Here is a 23,763-nt window from a genome sequence, read left to right as displayed (position 1 = left end):
CTTAATCTTTCAGCTTGCTTGCATTTTCAGACAAATTCTATTCAAAGACATGATATAAATGCAACACACTGGGACACCAAATGACAATAGTAAAGCAAAAGTAATTCTGACTACCAGTAAAATAAATTCAGTAAGTCCAGTTTTATTCAGGAAAAGGTGCGTGAGAATTGTACACACTGAAGGCAATTTCATATTTTCACTCTCCTCTCAATTGGACAGGCAATTTCTACTGGTCTGAAATAAACTAGTGTTCTGAAGGCAATATGACCCTCTGCTCCCAATTAACGTAAGGGCATTAACTGCTAGAATCAATTTATTATTTTAAAGATTGTTCTGAAATCATTGTTAAAATACAGGTCTAGTGACAAAACTCCAAGTAAACACATATACTTGTGGCATGTGCATGTAAATGCAAAGAAACATCACAAACTTAACGACAAACGAAAGACAACGAAACGACAAAAAGAATTTAAGTCCAAATTCAGTTTTATCTATTTTCACGCAAACGTAAAGAATGAATGTGTGAGTTGACTGAAGAATTAGTGGAGAGTACCCCTTATTTATGAAGTTCACAGATACAGTAGGTGTATGCAAGAGTTTGAGATGAGTGTTCCCCACTTTTCACAGAGAAGTGGTATTACAAGTATATCTGTGAGGACCTTTAAATTGAATTTTATTAACCACAGTTCTTGTACAAAAAAAGCTACAACATACAGAACAAATGAAATCAAGGATTTATTTAAGAAGTATATATAAATGTGTATAAAATCTCCTATTTGTTTTCTCATTCTGTAAATCACTAGAAGTTATAATTCTATAATCCTCATGACAGGCTTGCCATTGATGTTCAATTTAATACAGGCCTTTCAGCTTTATGGATTACCCTTTAAGAATAAATGAGTGCAGTCCAAAACCAGGCTTTTAAAAATATAAGGTATTTAGGCAATTAAGAATGCAATTTAATTCATAACAAATCAGCAGTTAAAGATTAAACAGTGCTCAGTAACGGTATGTAGTTAAAAGGTTTTAATATGCTACGTATATATAAAGGTTTTTCCAACTTGAAAAAAAAACATAGATTTAGTGTCCCAACATCTGCATAGTAAGAAGAAATTGCATTCCAATTTGTCTGTGAACAGCAATTGTGGGATTTTCATTCTTTGATCTTTATGATATCATAGTGGATAAAATATTTGTTCCCTGAAAACAACCAAATTATTTTACCTACAGATTACAAAATAAACATGTTTTGTCACCACCATTAACATCCAAACTAATATTAGCATCTGCTAAACTGTTTAAAACATTTAATAAACAGTCATACAGATCCTGAGCAATCTTGTCAAATTCTCTACTTTAGCCCAATCAAGGAACGCATTTTAACTAAATTAATTCATATTTGACTTTCAATACCTAATATTGAGTAATTGCATCAATATTTTAAAATAAAATTCTAAGCCTACTAATAATGAGAGAAGAAAATAGGCATTTCTCAAGTGTAGTTTGGCAGACATTATTTAAAAATAAATCTACAAACAAGATAGAACCCGGAATGCTAACAAAAGTTTGAATATGCTTTGACATTCTCTGTTTACCCTGAATACAAGTACACTCTGTGAAAACTTTATGGGTCCTTCCTCTTTTGACTCTCTGGTAGAAGTCCACATTTTTGATTTTATTGAAAACACACAAGATTTCCCGTTTTTAAAGGAAATGGTGGATTTTAGGGTTATATCTTCAAAATTTTGTCAAGAAAACTTCCTTGCTATCAACCTAGCTATATTAAATAATTAAAAAAATATATAAAAATATTTTGCATCCTGCCTAATAACTACATGTACTGGAACACAAGTTCATGACTCCTAAAAAACCTTGCTTTTCAAATGCTTCTGCATTATACCCCCTTTGTTTTTACTGTTTCATTTCCAAAGCATTCCCAGAGAAGTTATAACGATTCCTTGAGACTTAATAAACAAAACTCATTAATATTAGAAGAATTCACCATTTGGGAATTTATTTTTTATTTTAAAGCAAAATAACCCAATTTATCTACTACTTCTCTAGTAGTATTAATGCATTGGAACAGAAGAGCTTTTATAGAGCAACGCCCACATATATGGCATTTGTAAAACATTAGTAATGTATGTCACTGACTTAAGGTTTTCCAATCCATTTATTTTTATATGAGATACTAACACGGATGTTAAAATCTTCAAATATAGATTTTGATTCCACGGCCTTAATCTGAGAGAAAACGTGGAAATAACACATTTGAAGAAGTCAGTAGATCAATATAGGTTTTATGGAGCAGCTTCCTGCTATATGTCAAAGCATTAATTTGGGTACTATTGGATTCATTGTCTGGGAAAGGATTAAAGATAAATATACACAGAACACAATACTTGCAAGCATAGCCATTCAAATCAATTAAATATAGAGTATCTAGGTCCGTAGTTCAAAAATAACATCAATATAATAAAATTGCCCTGTTTCTTGCAATATTTTGATAAACGATTTAAAATGGTAAATCACACCATAACCAGTTTCAGGTTTTAATTTGTTTTTCTTCTTTAACAGGTATTTTTGGATTAAGTTTTCAGGTGCAGGAGATGAAAGTGACAGTGGATGTAAGGCAACTTTCTATATTCATAGAATCACCACTAGAGCAACATTGATTATTATAAATCATAGAATACCCTGAGTTGGAAGGGACCCACAAGGATCATCAAAGTCCAACTCCTGAAAGAGCTTTCTATTGATTTAAATGAGATTACATAAAATAACTTCTCATGCCAAGAAATCTCTCTCTCTATCCCTACCTTAACAGAGAAGAGACCGGTAGACAATAAATAAACACTAGTCAGTGATACTCAAACTATATGAACAGCTCATCTTCTACTATTCACACTATGAACAACACAGAAATATTACTTATTACATAAAATACCCAATTTTTCCAGATGGAATAATAGAAAAGCTTTATTTAAAGCAACAATGCTTGCTGTTAGCCTTTCCATTAACTCAAACACAAAATAACAGAAGTTGTACTCTACATATGCTTAAAACTAATCTTTTTTCTTTCAATTAAATTTCTATCTAGCCTAAAACTACAAGGGTTTTCTCATCCTTGAAAAGATGGTAACTATCATTTTTTGCAACTACAGTTCAATCATTTACACACAATAATCAAAAGCAACAACTCAAAAATACTCAACTTCAGTTAATTATTACAGCACCCTCCCTGCCATAACTCTGCTACTTCTGCCATATTCATGTTTTCACAGAGCACTTGACACTTAGGCAACCAAGAATGCTCTAAAACATACACCAGGAGTAACTGCTTGGCCTCTCCTATTTAAACAAAATTAAGTTTTCTGTATTCTGCCAAAGGTTGTTTACAAATCACTGCTTTTTCCAATATACTCTGCAGTGTAACATTCAGAAACATAATTTGCTTTTAAGGATTTGCAATTACCACAAAAGCATTAGCTTTCTAACTATAACCAAATAAGTTTGAATCAGTGTTTTCTCTTATTGAACTTTATTAAAAGCTATTACACAATAAGATTTCCGTATATCAGATGACCAGCTGTATTTTAAGGACATGCATTTCACAAAACAAAAGATTTCTCTCAGATCAATAGCTGCCTTGTTTTTGATTGCAGATCTACTAACAGACAATTAATTTTAAGATTGTTCAAACAACAAAATCAATATGGATATCAAGTTCTATTGAAGAGTGAATTTATCAGGTTAGGATACTTCATAAAAACAAACTGATTTCTAAATGTATTTTACATAAAGAAATGTGTACACAGACACTTCTTCTAACTTGCCAACAGTCAGAAATTCTGTCTCTACCAAAAAAAAATAAAAATCAAAAGCTCTCTTACTGTGTTTCCATAGGCAGAAAGCCTAAAGACAGTTTAAATTATTGGTCTAATGACAACAATCTTACAATCTTACAAGTATCAAGACTTTAAAAATTCTTGATTAATATCCACTGTTCTGATTCCCCTGAACCAACTACATTTTCTGGTTATTTCTTCTGAGACTTAAACCCTTGTCAAAACATAAAATACAAAGAATAGCTAAAAACTAACATACAAGCCACATTCAGCTTGATTTATAATAAATCATGTTCACATAACAGCTGAAGTCCTTCTAGAACAAGAATATTCAGAGGATAATAGTGTTATTAAACTTATATCATGCTTCATCCGATCAAATAGACTACAGTGAGCTTAAAAAAAGCCATCAGTCCAAAAATTAGCAAAGTGACCAACATTTGAAAACACTAAGCTAAACAGTCTTATTGTTTTTTAAAACTCCTGTAGAAACAGTCACTAGGTATGTAATCTTTGAAAGTAGACAAACAGGCATCCTCATCTTTAAAATTGTCATCACCTGTGATATAGACAGACATCAAAACATAGTTGTTCTACACAAAATAGAAGCTTAATCGTGCTAGTAATTCCAAAAAAGATATTCATACTTTCCCCTTTTTACTTTGCCTCGTGTCCCACTGTATGTTTTTGAACCTCATGAACAGTTCATAACACTAAGTTTTCCCATCGTTCATGAGCCACTGAAAGAATCAAAATGCACCTAATACAGACTTTTCCTTTGTATAGTTGTCCCTGACAACAGAAGACTAGTCAAAGCATCACTTCAAATTAACAGATCAATCCTCCCTCGATTAATAAAAAACAGTAAGCTCCAAGAAGCTGCAAACTTAATAGCAAAAAAGCCATACTATGAAAGCTTTCTTTATTTTATATAGTAAGAAATTATATACTATATATTTATATAGTATGAAAATAACACCTTCACAGTATATTTGAAAAGAAGCTGACATAGACATTTTAAATACTGGGACAGGGAATGAATGCACTTCATACAAGTGCAGTCTCAGGTTAAAGCTCTTCCCAAAACTGGCAGCAACTTCACAATTTAAAATGTCGTTTTTTGTTTTAAGAGAATAGATGATCGTGTGGTTAGTAGAAAGAAATTGTGTCCTCTGATTTTTTTCCTAAATGATTAAATATGCCAACTGACAGGCAGAACAGCAGACAAGTTCTTAAAGCATGCTCTACAGCATTTCACAAATTGTAATTTATATTCATGCCATAGTGTGATTCAACAAAAGTCAATATGAGAAAAGGTAAGAAACTTTTCTGTTTCTAAAGTCACTTAAATAACAACAACAAAAAAGCCACTTTCATGGCAAGCAAAACAAAAAACTCGGTTGAAATTTCTTTGGCATATTATACCTGACATCTAGTCTAACAATGTGCCTGACATTATGGAAATGCGATTTCTAAGTAATAACATACTATGACTTACGAGGGTTCCACACACAAAAACAGAGCTCACAAAACAGTAAAGTAAGTTAGTCATTATTATGCTTAACATATATTCTATCAAAAGGCAAACTAATGGCTCTCAAATTCCTCCATAAAAGCTTACAACTCAAACATATTGCCTGGGAGAAGAAACAAATACACTTGAAAATTATTCAAGGCAGACCTTTTTATGCAGTAACGTTGCCTTATCAAATTGCCACCAGAAAAATAAATTAATTAATTAATTAATTGTCTTTCAGTGTTTACACAGTCTTCAAAATTTAGTGGCATATAGGTACACCACAAAGCAAACACACATAAGCCACAAGACACTGGCAAACAGACTGCTATCTTGTTATTGCTGTAAAATGTCACTTCTTTCTCTTAGTGCCTTCAGCGAAAAAATAGAAGTCAGGTATTTCTATTTTTTCTATTCACAGTAAGATTTCTGTGAACAGGACATTACACTCACCCTACCATCCTTACACATACAGAAGCATTCATTTACACCATTGAAGGCCAATCATTTTCCAAGTCTTCAATTCCAAGACTGTTTTAATCATGTAATAAAGCTGATAAGTGGCTACAGATATATTAAATCTGGTGTTTACAGAAGATACCACCACCTGATATAGTTTAATATTTTATATTATTCAAGACAGTTAACAAAGGTCTGTGAGACTATACTCTTAGTTAATAATACAGAGCCAATAATGCCATCTTTGCTACTTTGGGGGGAGAATGAGAGGGCAGAATTTGAAAGCTATTTAACAAAGGAACCAAATGCAATTACCAATCAAAAATAACGTACAAAAAACAGTCATTACCCAAATATCAGTTTTGTCTATAGGAGTAATGAAATTAAAAAAAATAAACAAGAATACTAAGTGTGTAAACACCTTTTTTTTTGTATACAAAATAAATATCAATGGTCCAGAAGTGTGGTTCTTTAAGTATGACACTAAAGCAAAGGTACAGAGACAAAATTTGAGAAAAAACACCTATAGCAAAAGCATGTTATTATAATGATCTAATTCAAATTAGAATGGCAAATGCATAAAAGCAATGAAAACCAGAGCACTAAATGGAAGCAGCAAGCATCTTTTAACTTAAGTAATAAACAACAGAAGCAAATAGCCAATAACCATGTCGCTCTGTCTCGAGAAATTTATCCACTAACTTAAATTACTTTTTCCTGACTTTGCAACTAATTAGTGGTAATTCACAAGGTGTAATTACTATACAGAGGTATTAATGATACAATTTTATGTCTACTTTTTGGTGAGACCTCCTTTTTCACTCCAACAGACATCACTGTCCTTGTGATTATTTTATTTTTAGACATCACCTTACAACAAAACATAATTAACATCTAAACGCAGCAGCACAGTAAGCATTTTGTTATGGAGAATGTTTAATATTTTCTCTCACAGGTAAAAAAAAAAAAAAAGTACTTCCTTCAGAAACACGCCTTGAAAAAAGGTGGGTTGTTTTTTTTTTGAGGGCAAGGCAAGTAGTCATAAATTTTTATCTCAGTTATTTTAAATGGAATTTAGCTGTAAGCACAGATAGTTATGCTTCAGCAATTACTCAGTTCAAGTAGAAAACAATTTGCAGGATTAGTCAATCTATATTAGCTGTGTCAACACCTGTGGGATTTGCATTGACAGCAATTCATAAGTCACCTGGAATGCAAGAATACCTTCTCAAATCTGTGCTATGCTAGAATACCATTTATGCATAGTCATCATTTTCTCTCCCTCTAAATTAAAAAAGTAGATTTCCACTTAACTCACTAATTTCCCTTTAGATTCATATGTTAGTGACAAGAAAAAGCGGCACTGGATTTATAAAATAAACTTCAACTTGGCCACTCTTAAAAAAAGCCATTAATGAATGAAACTACTTTCCGGGTCATGGTTTTATTTTACTTCAAGTTGGCAAAATCTTTATATTTAACTATAGTAAGCAGTTTACAGATGTTTACATCTGTTTACAGATGTTGCATCTCTTTATTTCAAAGACAGGTACTTTACAAACTGAGATGGTCAAGCTCAGATCAATGCCTTAATCACATTTCATCATTTAAATAAACAAGTGCTGCTACCAATTAAGTCGATGTTGTATTTCATTTTGCCACCACAAGTGAAGTTTAACATAGGATAACAACATCCATCTTTAATTCCACATACTTATTTCTTGCTTTATGGATGGAAGCAATGCTTGCAGGATGGAAGACAGAAGCAAGAGACAAGTAGCCAGAACTATTTAACACGAAGTCTACGTGCATGCTATTGAAGAGGTGATGGTTGAAAAAATTGGGGTTGGAAAGGCTGTTCTACTACTATGTTCCAGAAAGACTCAGAACAGACTTATAGTTTAACGACTGCCTTTAATCACCAGTGCACTGAGTAGGACAGCTATAGCAACGTACCATGCTAGAAAGTTTTATTCTGTGTTTGTGCATCTGTTATTTAAAATAGAGATGTGGGCAGTAAACTACATTGATTGATTGTTTTTCCCCAACTTATGGTAGTTTCTCTTGGTGGTTGTAAGCTTCATGAATCTGCACTTACCAGTTTTATAGTTTCATCTTACCTTGCAAAGAAAACTGATGTTAAAACCAAGAGACTGTGCATTTCTGGAACCAGAGTTCATGTAGTTTCCAAGGAACAACACTAACTCTAAAAGCCTGCTAAAGCTTTCACTCTTCTTCAGCTCTTCACAAGCTATTGTAACCGCCATAATGTCAGGTTTGATATTGTTTACGTGTTCTTCAAACATAAGCCTGAAAAGGATCCCATTGAGACGTGACCGCAACATTTTCACTGAACTCATCTACAAAACAAGAAAAATTATATCAGAACATAAAAGAACAAAAGTTTATATTAAAAAACAACATTGTGCAGCCAGAGTTGGAAGACTACAATTTCTATGTTTTCATTGCCTATCTTGTATTTTCCATGAAACTGTACCTGCACAGAGGTATTTTTTCCCCAAACCATACACTTTGCTTGAAATAATTCAGTAAAACCACATACTGAAAATAAGAGTGCTTTGTGTTATCAAATCATTAATTTCCAAACTCACTAGCAATAAGTGTACACTACTAAAATTGTTCCTCACAGCATGTATGTAAGCCAGTTCCACCAGTTAACAAGAACTGAATATTAGCCTGAAGGCATATGTGATAACCATTTTGTCAAAGCTCCAGTGAAGTTAGACTTGGAAGCTAAGCTTCTCAAGTTTTTCTTCCTTCAGAAACGGTCTAAACCACAGACACTTGTGAGATTGTAAGATAGCAGAAATATAAACAGTTACAGTCTGATTAAACAAGAGAATTCTCATTTTTAGACTCTTACTGAGCTGATGCAGTTCTCAAGTTGCACTTCATCACTGTGAGAGCAGTAGGGGAGAAAAAGATGATGAATTCTTAGGGGCCCTTGTGGAAGGCCTTGGGAATATCTAAGTGAGTTTGAGACACTGGAGGTCAGGCTTCATTAGTCAGATGTTTATATGAAGCCAGATTACATTAGTGCCACTGTTCATGGAATATTGCCATTGTACTAATGGGAGCTATAACTTATGATATTTGCTGATAACATCAGCAAATTACATTAGTGCTACATCTAATCTGGTGATTACTTTTGCAGGTTTTAATTAAACTGAAGCTCAAACGGTTTTCTGTTATTACCTATACTGATATCGAGTGATAAGTAATATGAATCCTATCAGCATTTTGGAATGATGGTTACCAAACAAACTCAAAGTTATATTATAGATACAGTATGATATATATATTTAACCTGAAGGCTTTTAAAGTTCATACCATCCAAGAAAAAGTCTCGTCTTTGTCCATCCCAATGAAAAATCCAGATTTAGGAGGTGAATGAAGAGTTTTTGGCTCAAATTTATGACAAGTTTCTATAGATTTGAAAAAAATACTCACTCTTTCAGTTCTGATCACATAACATCATGAAGTGTAGGCAACACACTGCCTACTATTCAACTTGTCGTCTTTTGAAACAAACTTTCTAAAACTTCTCCCCAAGACACTATTTTCTGTTTCAGGGATTTTGTAAAAGGTAGTACAGCACTAATTCATTCCTGACCTGATGGGAAGGTCATAAATCACAAAGTTGTAGAACAGTACATGACACAGATACTGAGAATTATCTCTGATAGCAATATCATTAAGTTAAACCCCCAATACCAATTTTATTATTCTAGAAATTATTTTTGTATTTTGCGCAAGTAATCAGTAATATTTCCTTCTACTTAGCCATTCATAAAAATATGTTTAAATTTAAGAAAATAATATGTATTGAAAATTTTTAATCCACTTAAAAATTTTCATTTAAATGCAAGAATGATTACCTTCCAAATCTAACTCTTAATTTTAATTAGAAGAATACAGAAAGATTTCTCCCCCAATGTATTCACTATCAGTGGTGTTCCTGAAGCACTTTGTCCCCCTGAAAGAAAAGCTTTGTTATGTGACAAATCACAGATCTTGGCCATCAAAGCAAATAAAAAAAATCTTTGTTTATGTCTTTTGCTCAGACTTTTACCACAGCTCCTTTGCGGAACCAAGATTTTTCGATGAGGAAAAGGAATGATTCAGTAAAAAAGTGTTTCAGCATAACTTGCTTTTTAATCCCCATTATTAGAAATATCTATTGAAGCCTCCATAAGCCACCATCATTCAGTCTTGAAACATTATTTTTCTAATCATTCTCTATCTCACAAATGTCATACTGAAAACATTTGTCCTGAAAATAATCTACATTCACTGTGCTACAGTAAATGGAAGTCAAAGCAAGTTAAGTGATTAAGTGACTTTTGCAGGGCAAGCTCTAATTAATGTTTTTATTCAAAATGGCATCAAAAAAAGTTGTAAAACTCTTTATATCCTGAAAGCAATATTTTACCATATGGTTTAGTAAGAAATAAATTTGAATATGCCAACAAGCTTCAAGCCTTCCATGAGGTAAACATCGCCATTTTGATATGTTTGACTTAGCATTTTTTTTTCCGGTTAACACTGCATCACATGCTTTTAAATCCTTCGTGAACTTTTGTAGTCAGTCATTCCTCAAAACAAATAATCACAGATAAATATCATGACTGTCTGAAAAAAAGCATATTTTTATGACTTCTTCAATAAGATTTGACTAAAAAACAAGAACCGTTTAGATTCAATCCAGTAGTGATCACAAGTGAGATAAATCCAAGATCATCTGTTTCTAAGGCAACCAAGAGAGAGAATACAGTCTCCCCAGCCACTTTCAATTAGTGGCATAGTTTTCGGAAAAAGAAAAAAATCATAATACTACATAGAAGGAATGAGAAAGCATTAAGCAAGCAGTAGATCTAATTGCTAGAAAACTGATTGATTAAAAATTTGAACTATTCAACAACTGTTAAAACCCAAGGCTACTCCTTCTCAGGTCAAGTGCTTTTCAGGTATCAGCAAAGCCAATTGGCATGAATTCATACTCTGGTAAGAAGTCTCTTGAGAGCACCTACTTTCTACACATACCTAATACACAGTACTTGTATCTTGCCAACTTCATTAATTGCTTTTGGTTTACCACTAAATGAAAACAACGCAAGAGAACTAGTCCTTCTTCTAGTCTTCTGGATCAAAGGAAAAAAATCTTCCAAATAGGAGAACAAAAACATTCTCCACATATTATCATACACTCAGTATTATGTCTGGTAACAGAAAACTGAAATAGCTTTTGCACTCTGTCAAGTCACTTTGCACTTGGTAAATTAATTTACACTCACTGTGCAGCCAATTCATATATAAACATGCTAAAGTAAACGAGAGCATCAGTTATGTTATTTCATTTATCAAAGTCATATTCATTCAACCAAGATGAATGCAAATATATGGCAAATAACGGAAGACTATTTTGCAGGTTTTCTTTACTTTACAAAGAAATGTTTCCACAGGGATAGATCAACATTTTGATACCTATAATAATTACACCTTAAGTTTACTATCAGTTTTTTTTTTCTAACAGCAGTGTATTAGCATATTACCAAAATTACACATCCAGTGGTCAAATATGACCAAAATAGGTACAAAATGCAAAACCTGATCTTGCCTGTCCTATGCCCCATCAGAATTTCAGATGAAGTTGCAAGTTCTTTCATAACACCTTCTGAACACGTTAAAGTGGATAAATAATTTTATCTTCATGAACAGCAGATCATCTTTGCATAAATGAACAAATATAGTTACCTCAATTCTTAAAAAAAATATATGCTTCTAAAGTAAGCCTATGAAGAGCAAACAAATTTTGGCAGCAACAATCAAGTTTGACTAATCTGTTTTACTGCATCTGGCTAGAATTAGTTAGTTTTCTTCATAGCAGACCGTACGGTGCTTTTTTTGTTTTCATGTATGATGAAAACAATGCTGGTAACAGTGATGTTCTAATTACTGCCGAACAGTGTTTGCACAGTGTCACAGCATTCTCTGTTTCTCAATCTGCCTCCCCCCAGTGAATAGACAGGAGGTGCACGGTAAGTTTAGGAGTTGAAAGAAAGATGCCATTGCATCACTTTTGTTTTTTCTTCTTCCACTTCTCCTTCATTTATTGAACTTTTTTTTTTTAATCTCAACTTCTGTGCTTTCTTTCACTCCTTTCTTTTTACCCTGTAGGGAGGGGATATAAGGAGGAAATAAGTAGCATTTGTGCAGTGCTTAACTGTCTACCAAGATCAACCCACAATACCTGTTCTTTAGTGAATAGCTGCCCTTGACTACCATTTGTAACTACCTAAAGCGAAGAAACAGAGAAGACGCAGATGATTCTTGAAAGCGCATAGTGATAGAGCAAGAGCAAAAGACAAGATGGTGCTCAGGAACTTCTGACTGTATGTAAGGAAAACATTTTTGACACCGAAGATAGACAAAACTGAGTTCAGCCTCATCCTTCCTCATCAGGAGAATAATTTACCATTACCCACCAGAGAGCAGAATGGTGGGAAGATGTAGATATACAGTGTATCATTCCAGAAATACCATTATGTAAAAGCTAGAGAGAAATGCAGCAAAAACTGAATGGTGAGAAAGACTGAAGCTGAAGAGACAAGGAGGGTATGATGTTTATAAATTGCAGTGTGCAGAAGGCATCAAACTGGGAGAAAATCTCAGTTACAAAGATCAAAGGTGCAACATGAAATACCTTACAGCAGTAAAAAGAAACATCTATAAGTAATGCTTCAAAATTCAAGGTCATTAAGCATAATTTTCTGAATTTTCTCAGTTATTTTAAATGGTTAACTGAAAGGAATTCACAGACACCAGTCATTTGTCCCAGTGCCTCTGCCCTGCTTGCTTCCATCCTGTGTTTTCCTTGCACAACATCTACACAATTTGCCACTTTGGCTTTTTTGATACATCAGTCACTCCCTGCCACCCTTTGCTTGTTGCCATTTCAGAAGTAGGCAGGAAGCAGACAGTGCAATTGTTCTGGCCTGCCTGCCTTCCTTCCTAGAGATTAAAAGCCCTTTCTGCCATAGGGCTGGAAGCACTATTGTCATTTTATCACATCATTTTAGTCACTAGAAATGTCTGTTACATGACAGGAGGGAACAACATATTCCTCCAGGGGTTTTAAAGAGTTTATATAAATATTACATTATAATAAATACAAAATAATACATAATATAAACTGTTCCAAAATCATGTTTCAGAACAACAAGGAAATCTGGTGGAATATTAGGTATGAATATGTTCATATTCTACCAAATTTCCTCGTTGTTCTGAAATGATGTTTTTGGAACTTTATACCATTTATAAAAAACTAAAATCAATTGCCTAGGAATTTTCAAAAGAAGTCATGGATACCTTTCATTTTTTTATATCCTCTACAAAAATCTCACTAGTTCAAATCATGTTCCCTGAATCCAAACAAATCACTCGAAAGGTATTTCTGAAGCCAGCTTACACTCAAAGCAGAGACTGCTTATATATACATATACACACACGTGCACACACGCACATATATAAAAATAAAGCTGTTTCTACTCTTTCAAGAACTGCCATTTCTGTTTTAATACTTTTTAGTTTACATAACACTGTAAAATTCCAACAACACCAAGCCTAGCTCCTCTGGTGTTAAGAATACATTCAAATACATTACAAAGACGATCATCATTATAGTCTTTCAGAATGTCAAAACTAAAGTGAAATGATAAACTAAATTGCTTAAGGCTTTATCAAGTCTTTGGAAAACCAGAACAAGAATCTTCAAAGTCCTAGCTTAATACTTGGTACCATAAAATCACCTACCAGCATGTATTTGGCAATTTATGCAAACTGAATGATTTCATTCAGAGACAGGTTCTAGTCATTATACCTGATATCCCTTCCCTTGTAATAGATACATTTATTGAACACTAGTAAAAGCAACAGAATATGATGTTAAATTTCAATTCTATTACAAATCCATGCTTTTTCTAAAGCAGTTTCGTAAGTATATGTATACGTACACATACATACTGTACGTATATGCATGTGGGTGTATACATACACACATGTATATCATATAGAATGATAGAATATCCCAAATTGGAATGGACCCACAAGTAAAATCCAGTCCAACTCCTAAAAAAGCTTTCTATTGATTTGAGTGCAATTATGAAACTCTTTCTACCAAGAAACCTTAAGATGTACAGATATATCTTACCAAAAGATAAAACCTGAGTTGAGATATTACGAGCACATGACTTTCAGATGTTCAGTTTTCAATAAAGAAGAATAAATTTATCAAAGTTGTCAGTGCCACAGTAAATGGATCTTTAAGAAGTTAAATTTCTAAGACTTCATAAAACGGTTATGAAGAACACTCTAGGCACAATAAATACTTGAGTGTTCCATGCAAAACATCATACAAGAATCAGATTAAAGACTTGGTCTGGCAAAGAAATGCCTTAATGTTCTTAATCACATGCTATAATCGCTACCATAAGAAAACAAGTATGAATTTACAGAGATTTTTAGACTGTTTCTGATCAATAAATACAGCAACATTTTCTTAATGCAGAACGTGCAATAACACTAACCAATATACTTTAAAGTTTCATCTATTTGATGAAATAATACTCTCCAGTTAATTACTGCACTAATACATACCACAACTCCAAATTGTTCTGACTCAGCAAGATCATTATATTCATCCTTCAATTCAGCTAAGGCATTAAGTTCTTTCTGCTCAGGAAGATTCTTCACTAGGTTCTAAAATAAAAAAAGGCATTATATTAAACTTGATATAACAAATGAGCTGGCTTCTTAAAATAAAATGTTTAAAACAACACAACACAGAAATACATGAGGAAATTATAGGGAACTTATTTTATCTACGTAGCTTAGACACTATAAAAATCAAATGAAACCAGTAATTTATACAGACATCAGCACTGTCTTCAATTTGAAGAATGCCTTCACAGTATTTAAAAGTTATAGACAGATAAAGCAAAGTGTTTATGAAACGTGCAATTCTATAGCATTTTGATAACAACTTAAGATTTTTGTGGAGGTAACGTAATCTTATATTAAAAGTCACATCTTTAAAAAAAAATAAATTTTGCTTAAAAAAATCCATGCTAAAATTTGACGAAGTGATGAAGTACTAACTGTGTAGAGACCAGTTTAGCCCAATCTCCCTGGAATAATCATTTTCCAGGACCAAGAAAGGAAGAAAACATTAATTTAGAAAGCCTTGTGGGAACCAGGACAGGGTCACAAACAGGGGACAACAAAGGATGAAAGGACAAACACCAGCCTACTACATTAGCTAGAAAAGTATCAGTTAGTGAAGACTGGATCAGCTGGTAACGATAACATCAATAATCTGTGTAGGATATTAAGAGGAAGTAATTCAACATCCGTATCATCAGTGCGCTACATCTGTATACCATTTCAGGTTTGCCTTTTTCTCTGCTGTGCTCTTACTCCACAGAGATTGCTCTCCTCCTACTGTGAGGACAGCAACCAGAGACATGTAAAGAAGCTGTACTCCTTATTTTCATCTCTCTGGCTGACAGATTTTGGCCTTAAAATAAGATCAAAGACGCTCAGAAGCAGGTCTGATTTATAGACTCTTTCTGTTTGTTTGGTTGGTCTTGCATTGCACTGCAGCAGTATCCTGAAACATTCAAGTAGTTTCATCTATCACTAGTGACAAGCAGAGGTTTTTCAACAAGAAGCCTTCCGAAACTCTATTATCCACTAGTCTAAACTAGGTAAACATTTGTCTCATGCTCAAAAACTAGAATCAGATTTTTTTTTTAATCTCCTACATTATGAATTTTCGCTTTCAAAAGAAAGAATTTTTAAGAGCCTTTTAAAGACAGTTTTACTGTCATATGTAACCATATACAAAAGTAGAAGTGAAATAAACAAAACACTAAATTCAAGTGATATATTTATAGCTGATATCCAGAAAACTCTACACTATTGTTACTTTTGAATTCTTGCACCTTTATATCATTTGTATGTACAACACACTATGAACAAAACCAAACATTTTTCACATACCTGAATCAAGGATTCACTCAGCTTCTCTTCATCAACCTCTAAAATTATATTTTTTATTTCTTCATAAGGCAAACGGAAAGAACCCAAAAATATTGCTGTAATTCAGTAAGAAATCATTAGAATCCAAAAGGTCAAAGAAGATGGATGTAGGAATGCAAATTTCAGTTCTAACAACTCAAAAAAATGTATCTTGATCCAAATTAAGATAACTCACAACAAGAAAGTTTTCTATATAAACCAAGTGTTATATGAAGTATAATTTCAATTGAAATTATAATAAATGTCATTTCTAAGAAATCAAACTACGACAACAATTTGGACTGTTTTTGCACCCTCAGTTGCTTCCTAGCAGTATTATTTATCTGTCAGAATTAAGTCTTTTTTTTTTTTTTTTTTTATGAATAGCAACATACTTGCATTACTACTAAAACAGACATGTTCAGCCCATTATAAGACTTTAGCTGCTACTTTTGCTTTCACAACCTGGTCTACACAGCTGTAGTGAATTTGTAACTGGCTGAGTATTTACATAAAATTCTAAAAAAACTCCTTGTCAAAGGCAACGACAATATATTTATACACACACACTCTAACTCCTCTACCATTTTTTAAGTAACTAAGCTTATAAGAGAGACTATATATATTGTATATGTTTCAAAGATGATGTTTGTAAAATAATTTGATCCCAGGATGTTACAACATCTCAGAACCCCATTCCATAAAATGTAAAATATCCCTAACGCAGACAGACTGATACATTGTTTTTTATGAAGTGCTGTATATTCAACCCAATTACTATGTCTGATTTTCCTACAACCATATTTTCAATGATTGGTTTAAAATTTTATATCACTTGTGTCATAGCACTTTTTCTGCTTAGGAAAATGTATTCATGGATGTGGCAATAAACAATGCACAGATTTGTTTTTACATACTTGCTTTACCACAAGTGTAGATGGACTACTGGCATTTTAAGGTATTTCTACTGCGGATTAAAAAAAAAAATCTACTACTCTCAGAAATCAATTTCCCTCCATCTTAAAATGGAAAAGCAAATTAAAAATAATAGGTAGTGCTGTTTTCTTTATAATTTAAAATAGTGGTATTTGCACCTAATTTATCCCATTTGGCAATATTTGTCTCTTCAAAAGTCTAGCCCTCATCAAGCTCTTTCTCCACTGCTTTAACCAGAAAAATCCACTGGGGATGGGAGCTGAGAGGCCAAACCTAAAACCCACCAAAACTGTGTGTTCCCTGAATCAGTGATTATCACTTAATTATGCTTCTAGTCTAATGCAGTTAGAGAAAGAATCAACTCTTTAATTACAAAGAAAGTATAATTAAAATTTAAGTTTACACCATTTTCTCTTTTTTTTTTTTTTTTAAATTTTCCAAGGCTGTACAGTGAATTTAGATCATACTTACATAAAACCTCTCTGCACTTAAGACTTACATTCACATTAGCCAATTTTTAGAAAAATATTGCACATCTAAACAAGGAAAGAATATTTAAGAACAGCCATGTGGACATGATAATTATTCATTTATAATATTTGACACTCACATAAGTTTTGTGCAGATTTTCCATCCAAAACTCTTAATTCTTTAATCTTTTTCTTCGACTGAGCTACTTTCTTTTCTTCTGTTTCTTCTATTGCCTTTTTAGCTGTAAAGAATGTATTTATTAAATTCTGATACAATTGTTAAAGAGACTAATAGCAACTTAGTCAGAAAGCAGTAACAACGCATCTATAAGAATTAGCTCAAGAAAATGCAAATCCATTGCCTCAATGTACTGCAAAATATCTAAAGCAGCAAATAACACATTTATCTAAGTAGAAGGAAAGTGAAATGAAATTTTTAATAAGACGATGACAATTTTTTCATGTACTATCACATTATATTTATGTATTTTTGTGTATTTTCAATCCACAAGTTCTAATATCTTCAGTCCAGTTTATTCCAAACACCTTTAAAAATGCACTGATTTGGTGTTACCACAAAGCACGTGAGTGCCCTCTGTTGACATCTAAGTATCTCAGATAGCATTAGAAGTTAACCCAAAACCAGTAAGATAAATTATTCTAGATTCATCACACAATAAACCTGAAGAGGTAGGTTTTTACTAATTGCATGTCTTGTCCCTAGTAAAGAGCAAAACCCCAAAAAAACACTGTAAAACATTTAAAAAATATTTTAAATTGGATTCTTTTATCGTTTGTTTATAAGTAACAAAGATTGCTAGCTTTATATTCAGTACTTAAAATTATACAGAAAGTAAAATGGTATTCAGATATTTAAAATATATGCTGATTTTCTGCATAATTCAGTGTACTTAATGTTTACAGAATTTGCTAAAGTATTGCGTAAACCCATTAGCAAGGGTTTATTTCCTTTTAAATATTACAGAACATATTTGGCACTGAAGAAACAGAAACTTAACATGTTCAATAAAATTTGATGAACATTTTAAGTCAGTCAGAAGTGACTGAAAAACGTTAAAGTATAATTAAGAGGAAGCTTTAAGCAGACCAAATGTTTTTCTTCTCAGAGCAGTTTTTTTTTTGCTGTGCTGTTTCATCAGGATGGGTTTCACTACAATTATCTCCTAAGAAAACACGTTTATTTTTAGTGTTAAGAGTAACATTAAGCCTCAGTTTCAACCTCTTAAAGAAAAAAAAGTTACTTTCACCTCATACACATTACTAGCAGGAAAACATCTCAAAATAATACTACTGGGTTTATATCGCTTGAATAAATAGTTTACCCTGCGCGGTTGCATACCCGCATAAACTAAGCTAGTCCACGACAGTTCCCTTATCTCGAGCTACCTCTAAAAAGCCTGAAGCAGAGAAAGCTAAGCAGAAAAGACTGTTCAACAACGTAATGCTTGCTCTTCCCCTGCTATTATTTTGCAAGCCTAGCCACATATGACCAGCCTGCTATATATTTGAAAAAGGACAGAGCTACACATCAACTTTGCAGCAATCTTGCAGACAGCCAATACTCAAAATTCCGACCAGCACTGACCCAATGAACTACAGTTCAAAATCCTAAGGTGACAGTCCATGAAATAATCAAACCGTTATCACTAACTGTTCTCGGTTAAACATGGAAATAAAACCAGATGCTCAACAAATAATAATAAAAAAAATAATCCAAGAGTTAATAATGACTTCTCCCATGACAATGCAATAAACGTTGTGAGTTCTGTTAGAGCAAGAGAAATTACTGAAAAGCAGGAATTTGTGTCTGGTGAGACAGGTGTGAGAAATGATTTGAGAAGGTAAGTGACTTATTCCTAATTTCACCCCTTTAATGAAGCCTTCCTGATTTTCATATATAATCAAGTCTTTTTGGAAATATGGTGAAGAACATACATCCTTATAATCTGCTTACAGAGTACGAGACTTGTCAATCAGCCACGAACATTAAAGACAAACCTGTTCTTTTATTAGCTAAAAGAAAATACACAAAGCCAGTGCTATTTGTCTTGAGGCTTGCAAAAACTGCACGGCTAACAAAAATATTTTGTAATATACAAAACCAGAGAAGCAAATATGCTACCAAATGTCAGTTCACACAAAGGATTTTTTTTTCCCAGTAATAATTCACATACACCTGATCAGACAGAAGAGAAACAGCTTTATGAGCCAGAGTCCACACAGGGCAAACAACAAATTTTCAATAGTATCCCTCCTCAACTGTTTCCAGATTGCATTTCTCTAGGTGTTGTGAAACTAGTAATCAAACTTACAACACAAAAGACCAAACTTTCAGAAGTTTTGTAACAAACTACAGCTACTCTTCAAATATTTTCAAGCATGAGACTAAGAACTATTAGTTACCTTCATGCCAATTCAGAAAAATGATAGAGAAATAACTGAAATCACAACTAAATTTGGTGACTACACCAAAGTTGCTGTTTAGCATCTACACCGATCTTACCAACTTAAGACTCACAGGCAGAAGAGACATTAAATTACCAGAAATTCTTCTACACAGTTTGATTGATTACATTAAGCAGAGTGCTATCAAAAGTCATGCTTTTGCCTCTTCTGTTATAGAGCCTCTTTCTCCCTCTGATAATGCAGTCCATTTTAGCAGTGACTTGACTGCAACAGAACCACAAATTACAGATTTTTAAAGAAGAATTAAATAAATAAAACACTACTTGATACATTTAAGAATCAATATACTACTGCTGACCAACCTCCCAACTCTTTTCAGGTATTCCTGGCACAAGTGCCTATTTCAAGAGACAGGCTTTTTATCTTGATGCCAGAGAACTAGTTGAAGGGAGAGATGAATAAGGATTTTACAGCAGTTAACACAGGGTAGCTCAAAAAAGATTAAAAAAAAAAATCAATCTGGAAGCTAAAACATCTGTATTGCTTCATACAGATGTAGTTTAGTGCAATTCTCCATTTAGTAGGGAAGAAGCAGCAAGCTTTTTTTTAAGCCATCAACAATCATTCACTGAAGTGGCAAAAAAACTAGTAATGCACAGTTATCTCGCACTGATTATACCTACAGAATGTTTTGGTTGGTTTTACTTTTGTTTACCAACTTTCTAAAGCAGACAGGAGAGGGAAAGGTAGAGAGAGCCAACATGATCAAGCAGAAGGAAGAAAGGGAGTTTTAACACATGCAGATGTCTCTTTGAAGAAAAGAAAAATATCTGAATCCCCATGTTATATAACCTACTTTGTAAATTCAGAATTGAGTTCTATTGTGTTAGTAAAAACATATTTGTTTATCACTGTAAGAGGAAAAAAGCTGATGCAACATGCTGCAAGGCATTGTTTTCTGTTCATCATTATGCAACCAATGCACATGCTGCTTAAATGGGTACCTTTAGTGATGCCTTCAGCTGGGAACTAATATAATCCCACAAAAAGTACACTACTTGAAACCCACATAAGATCTAAACAAAAAAGAAGTGACACTAAACAATGTTAAATATATTAAAAAAATACTTCTAACAAGAATAATGATAACCGTGGCAAAAAATATACACAAAGATCTTGAAATACTTCAGAGACTTAATTAAAAAAAAGTTCTACCACCAGTACTTTAAACCTCTGTACCAATATAAATAAGCACATATGGCTTTTCAAAAATATTGTTCTATACTTGCTTCTTATTCAGCTACTGTAAAGTCACAACAAATTATTAGAAATACAAAAATGCCAAGTAAATGGGACCCTAACAGTTTCTGAAAGTCACTGAATGATAAAACAGATATTTTATACCACAAAAATTCAGTAAACTTAACTAGAAAATGAAACTTCTTTGAGCATGACTGAATTGGTGACCTTGGGAAGTTACTGATCAGCTATTACTTGCAGAGGTACCCAAGAATAGTAATAAACTAAAAAATAATTGTTCAGTTGGAAGGGACCTACAAGGATCATCAAGTCCAACTGCCTGACCACTTCAGGGCTAACCAAAAGTTAAAATACAGTATTGAGGACATTATCCAAATATCCTCATTAACTAACAGAAATGGGGAAGCAATCACCTCGTTAGGAGGCCTGTGCCAGTGTTTGACCATCCTCACAGTAAAGAAATTTTTCTTAATGTCCAGTCTGAACTTCCCCCAGCGCAGCTCTACACCATTGCTATGTGTCCTGTGATCGGTTCCCAGGGAGCAGAGACCAGCATCTCGCTCTGCACTTCCCCTCCTCAGGGAGTTGCAGAGAGCAAGGAGGTTGCCTCTCAGCCTCCTTTTCTCCGGACCAGACAACCCAAGTGCCCTCAGACTCCCCTCACAGGACATACCTTACCAGCCCTTTTTACCTTTGCTGTCTACCTCTGGATCTTGTCAAGGACCTTAACATCGTCTTCATATTGTGGAGCCCAGAACTGCACACAATATTCAAGGCAAGGCTGCACCAACACTAACTAGAGCAGGTGAATCAGCTTTTCTGACCAGCCGGATAAACTGTTTGATGCAGTCCAAAATGCAGCTTGCTCTCTTGGCTGCCTGGGCACACTGCTGGCTCATGTTGAGCCTGCTCATCAACAAGAGTCGAAGTCAATAAAAGTCAAAGAAAGGCACAGGGAATAGAGTTGTATATAATGGTAGTCTCACACTTGCGCTTACTCTTTCCTCACTGATACACCAACAATAAATCCTTCCATTTGTCTCACCACACAATTCCTCACTGAAATGGAAATGCATCAGTTCACATAAGTGAGGCCTGGTTAGCATAGCTGGTGGCATAAGCCTGTGGACTTGCAGCAACCACTTATTTCAGTGAACAAAATATGATGAACCTTTTGTTCCAGACAACAAAACTGAACTCCAGAAAGTTTTTGTATGCTCAAGGAAACAGACAAACTATGCAAAGAAACTTGATCATCTGTAAGTGCAAACGTGTCTAGAAGCATCTTCAGTGTAAGCCCCGACAATGACAACAGCACAAGTTGAACAAACCAGTCACTGAGGAGATATTCTTTATTTAATTCAGTAATTGATTAAGCTAGAGAATATTCAATGGATCCCAGATTCTGGAAGATGTCAGGGTCCTGCTCCTGGACTCTGAACAGCACAGCTGAAACCACAACTTCTCTCCTGGACTGCATCACCTCTCCTGCAGAACATGTTATGTAGGATTTCATGGAATTCATAAATTACATCTCCTGTGACCTAAGCCACTTGGTAGCCAAACGTATTTAGTCTCCACACTGTCATTTGGTCTGAAAACATGACAAACCACAAACCATTTCCCTAAATATCCAGAGATAAATGCAGGAGCATTAACAGATGCTAGCCACACCCTCCATCAATCCTGTCAGCAGCTGTGATCTCATGTTTATTCCTAATGCCACCTGGCATTTTTAGGTTCACCTAAAATCACTCAGTTATCAATTCCTGACATAAAATTAAGCACTCCTGCTGTTGTTCTGTCCTTTTTCTGCAATCAGAATAGCTAAATAGCTAATATAGCACTAAAAAGAAAAAAATATTACAAAGAAAGCAAGCAATTGATCTGAAAACAATTCTTAGTAAAGAAAAAAGTAAAAAAAAATAAATAAAAAAAAAGTAAACCAGCAGGAGAAAAAACATGGAACATCATATCTCATATGTTTTTTGCCTAATTAATGTAATCAGGCTGAAGAAGGCGACATCAACCAACAGATTCTGCTCCATGGAAGAAAAAAACCTTAGTTTTACAAGAAATTTTTGTTAAAAAAAAGCAAAGGTATTCCTATTACTTACTCTTCTAATGCAAGCAACCGCTATTAAATTTCACTATCACATAATGACTATATTAAATATTTTTGTTCTATTAAAATTACCCTAAAATGGCTGTAAACTAGCCTAATTTTCAACTGCAATTTGAAAAATGTATGTAACTTGTGCAGTTTAGTTGTACAGTTCAAATGTACTTTAATAACCATTCCATATTAGAGTTGCTTCCAGCTTTTTATCAGCACATGCCTGGACTACAAAAAATAAAAATAAAAACAACACACAGAAGTTTGCCTCCTTCTGTTTACACTGATAAAAGTCCATCCAAAAGATGTTGATCTTTCTGGAAGACTAAGGAAATAGCAACAATTAAAGGAATACAAGTGGTCACAGAAATACATGCAAGATGTATTACGTGCATTTTGCAAATATGTGCAAATACGATCACAGAAATTCCTTCTGACCATTAGAAACCAAACAGCGGCAGGCAAAAAATGATTCAACTGAAAATATCCTCAATGGGGCCTACTTAACTGTCTTGTATAATGTGTTGTAGGAAACTGAAATAAAACCTTGTAACCTCTTCCACTGACACTTCTCTCATATTCCCTCCATGAATATTTACAAGGCAGAAAGCCACAGGACTGCCTACCCCATTT

The 23,763-nt window shown here is 33.7% G+C and overlaps 1 protein-coding gene across 10 annotated transcripts in view; it reads right to left on the bottom strand.

Moving 5' to 3' along the window:
• Positions 1-23,763, bottom strand: part of DIAPH2 (diaphanous related formin 2) — a 191,553-nt gene that overhangs the window by 103,737 nt on the left and 64,053 nt on the right. For all 10 annotated transcript variants that reach the window (XM_040572808.1, XM_040572804.1, XM_040572801.1 and 7 more), the window contains 4 exons: positions 17,468-17,569; positions 15,904-15,998; positions 14,500-14,601; positions 7,944-8,183 (listed from right to left, as the gene is read on the bottom strand). In XM_040572808.1, the coding sequence (XP_040428742.1) occupies positions 7,944-8,183; positions 14,500-14,601; positions 15,904-15,998; positions 17,468-17,569 (539 nt within the window). The remainder of the gene's footprint in view (positions 1-7,943; positions 8,184-14,499; positions 14,602-15,903; positions 15,999-17,467; positions 17,570-23,763) is intronic.

Source organism: Cygnus olor, chromosome 13, assembly GCF_009769625.2.
Source record: "Cygnus olor isolate bCygOlo1 chromosome 13, bCygOlo1.pri.v2, whole genome shotgun sequence".
NCBI classification, from domain to species: Eukaryota; Metazoa; Chordata; class Aves; order Anseriformes; family Anatidae; genus Cygnus; species Cygnus olor.
This window is presented reverse-complemented; position numbering and strand designations above follow the sequence as displayed.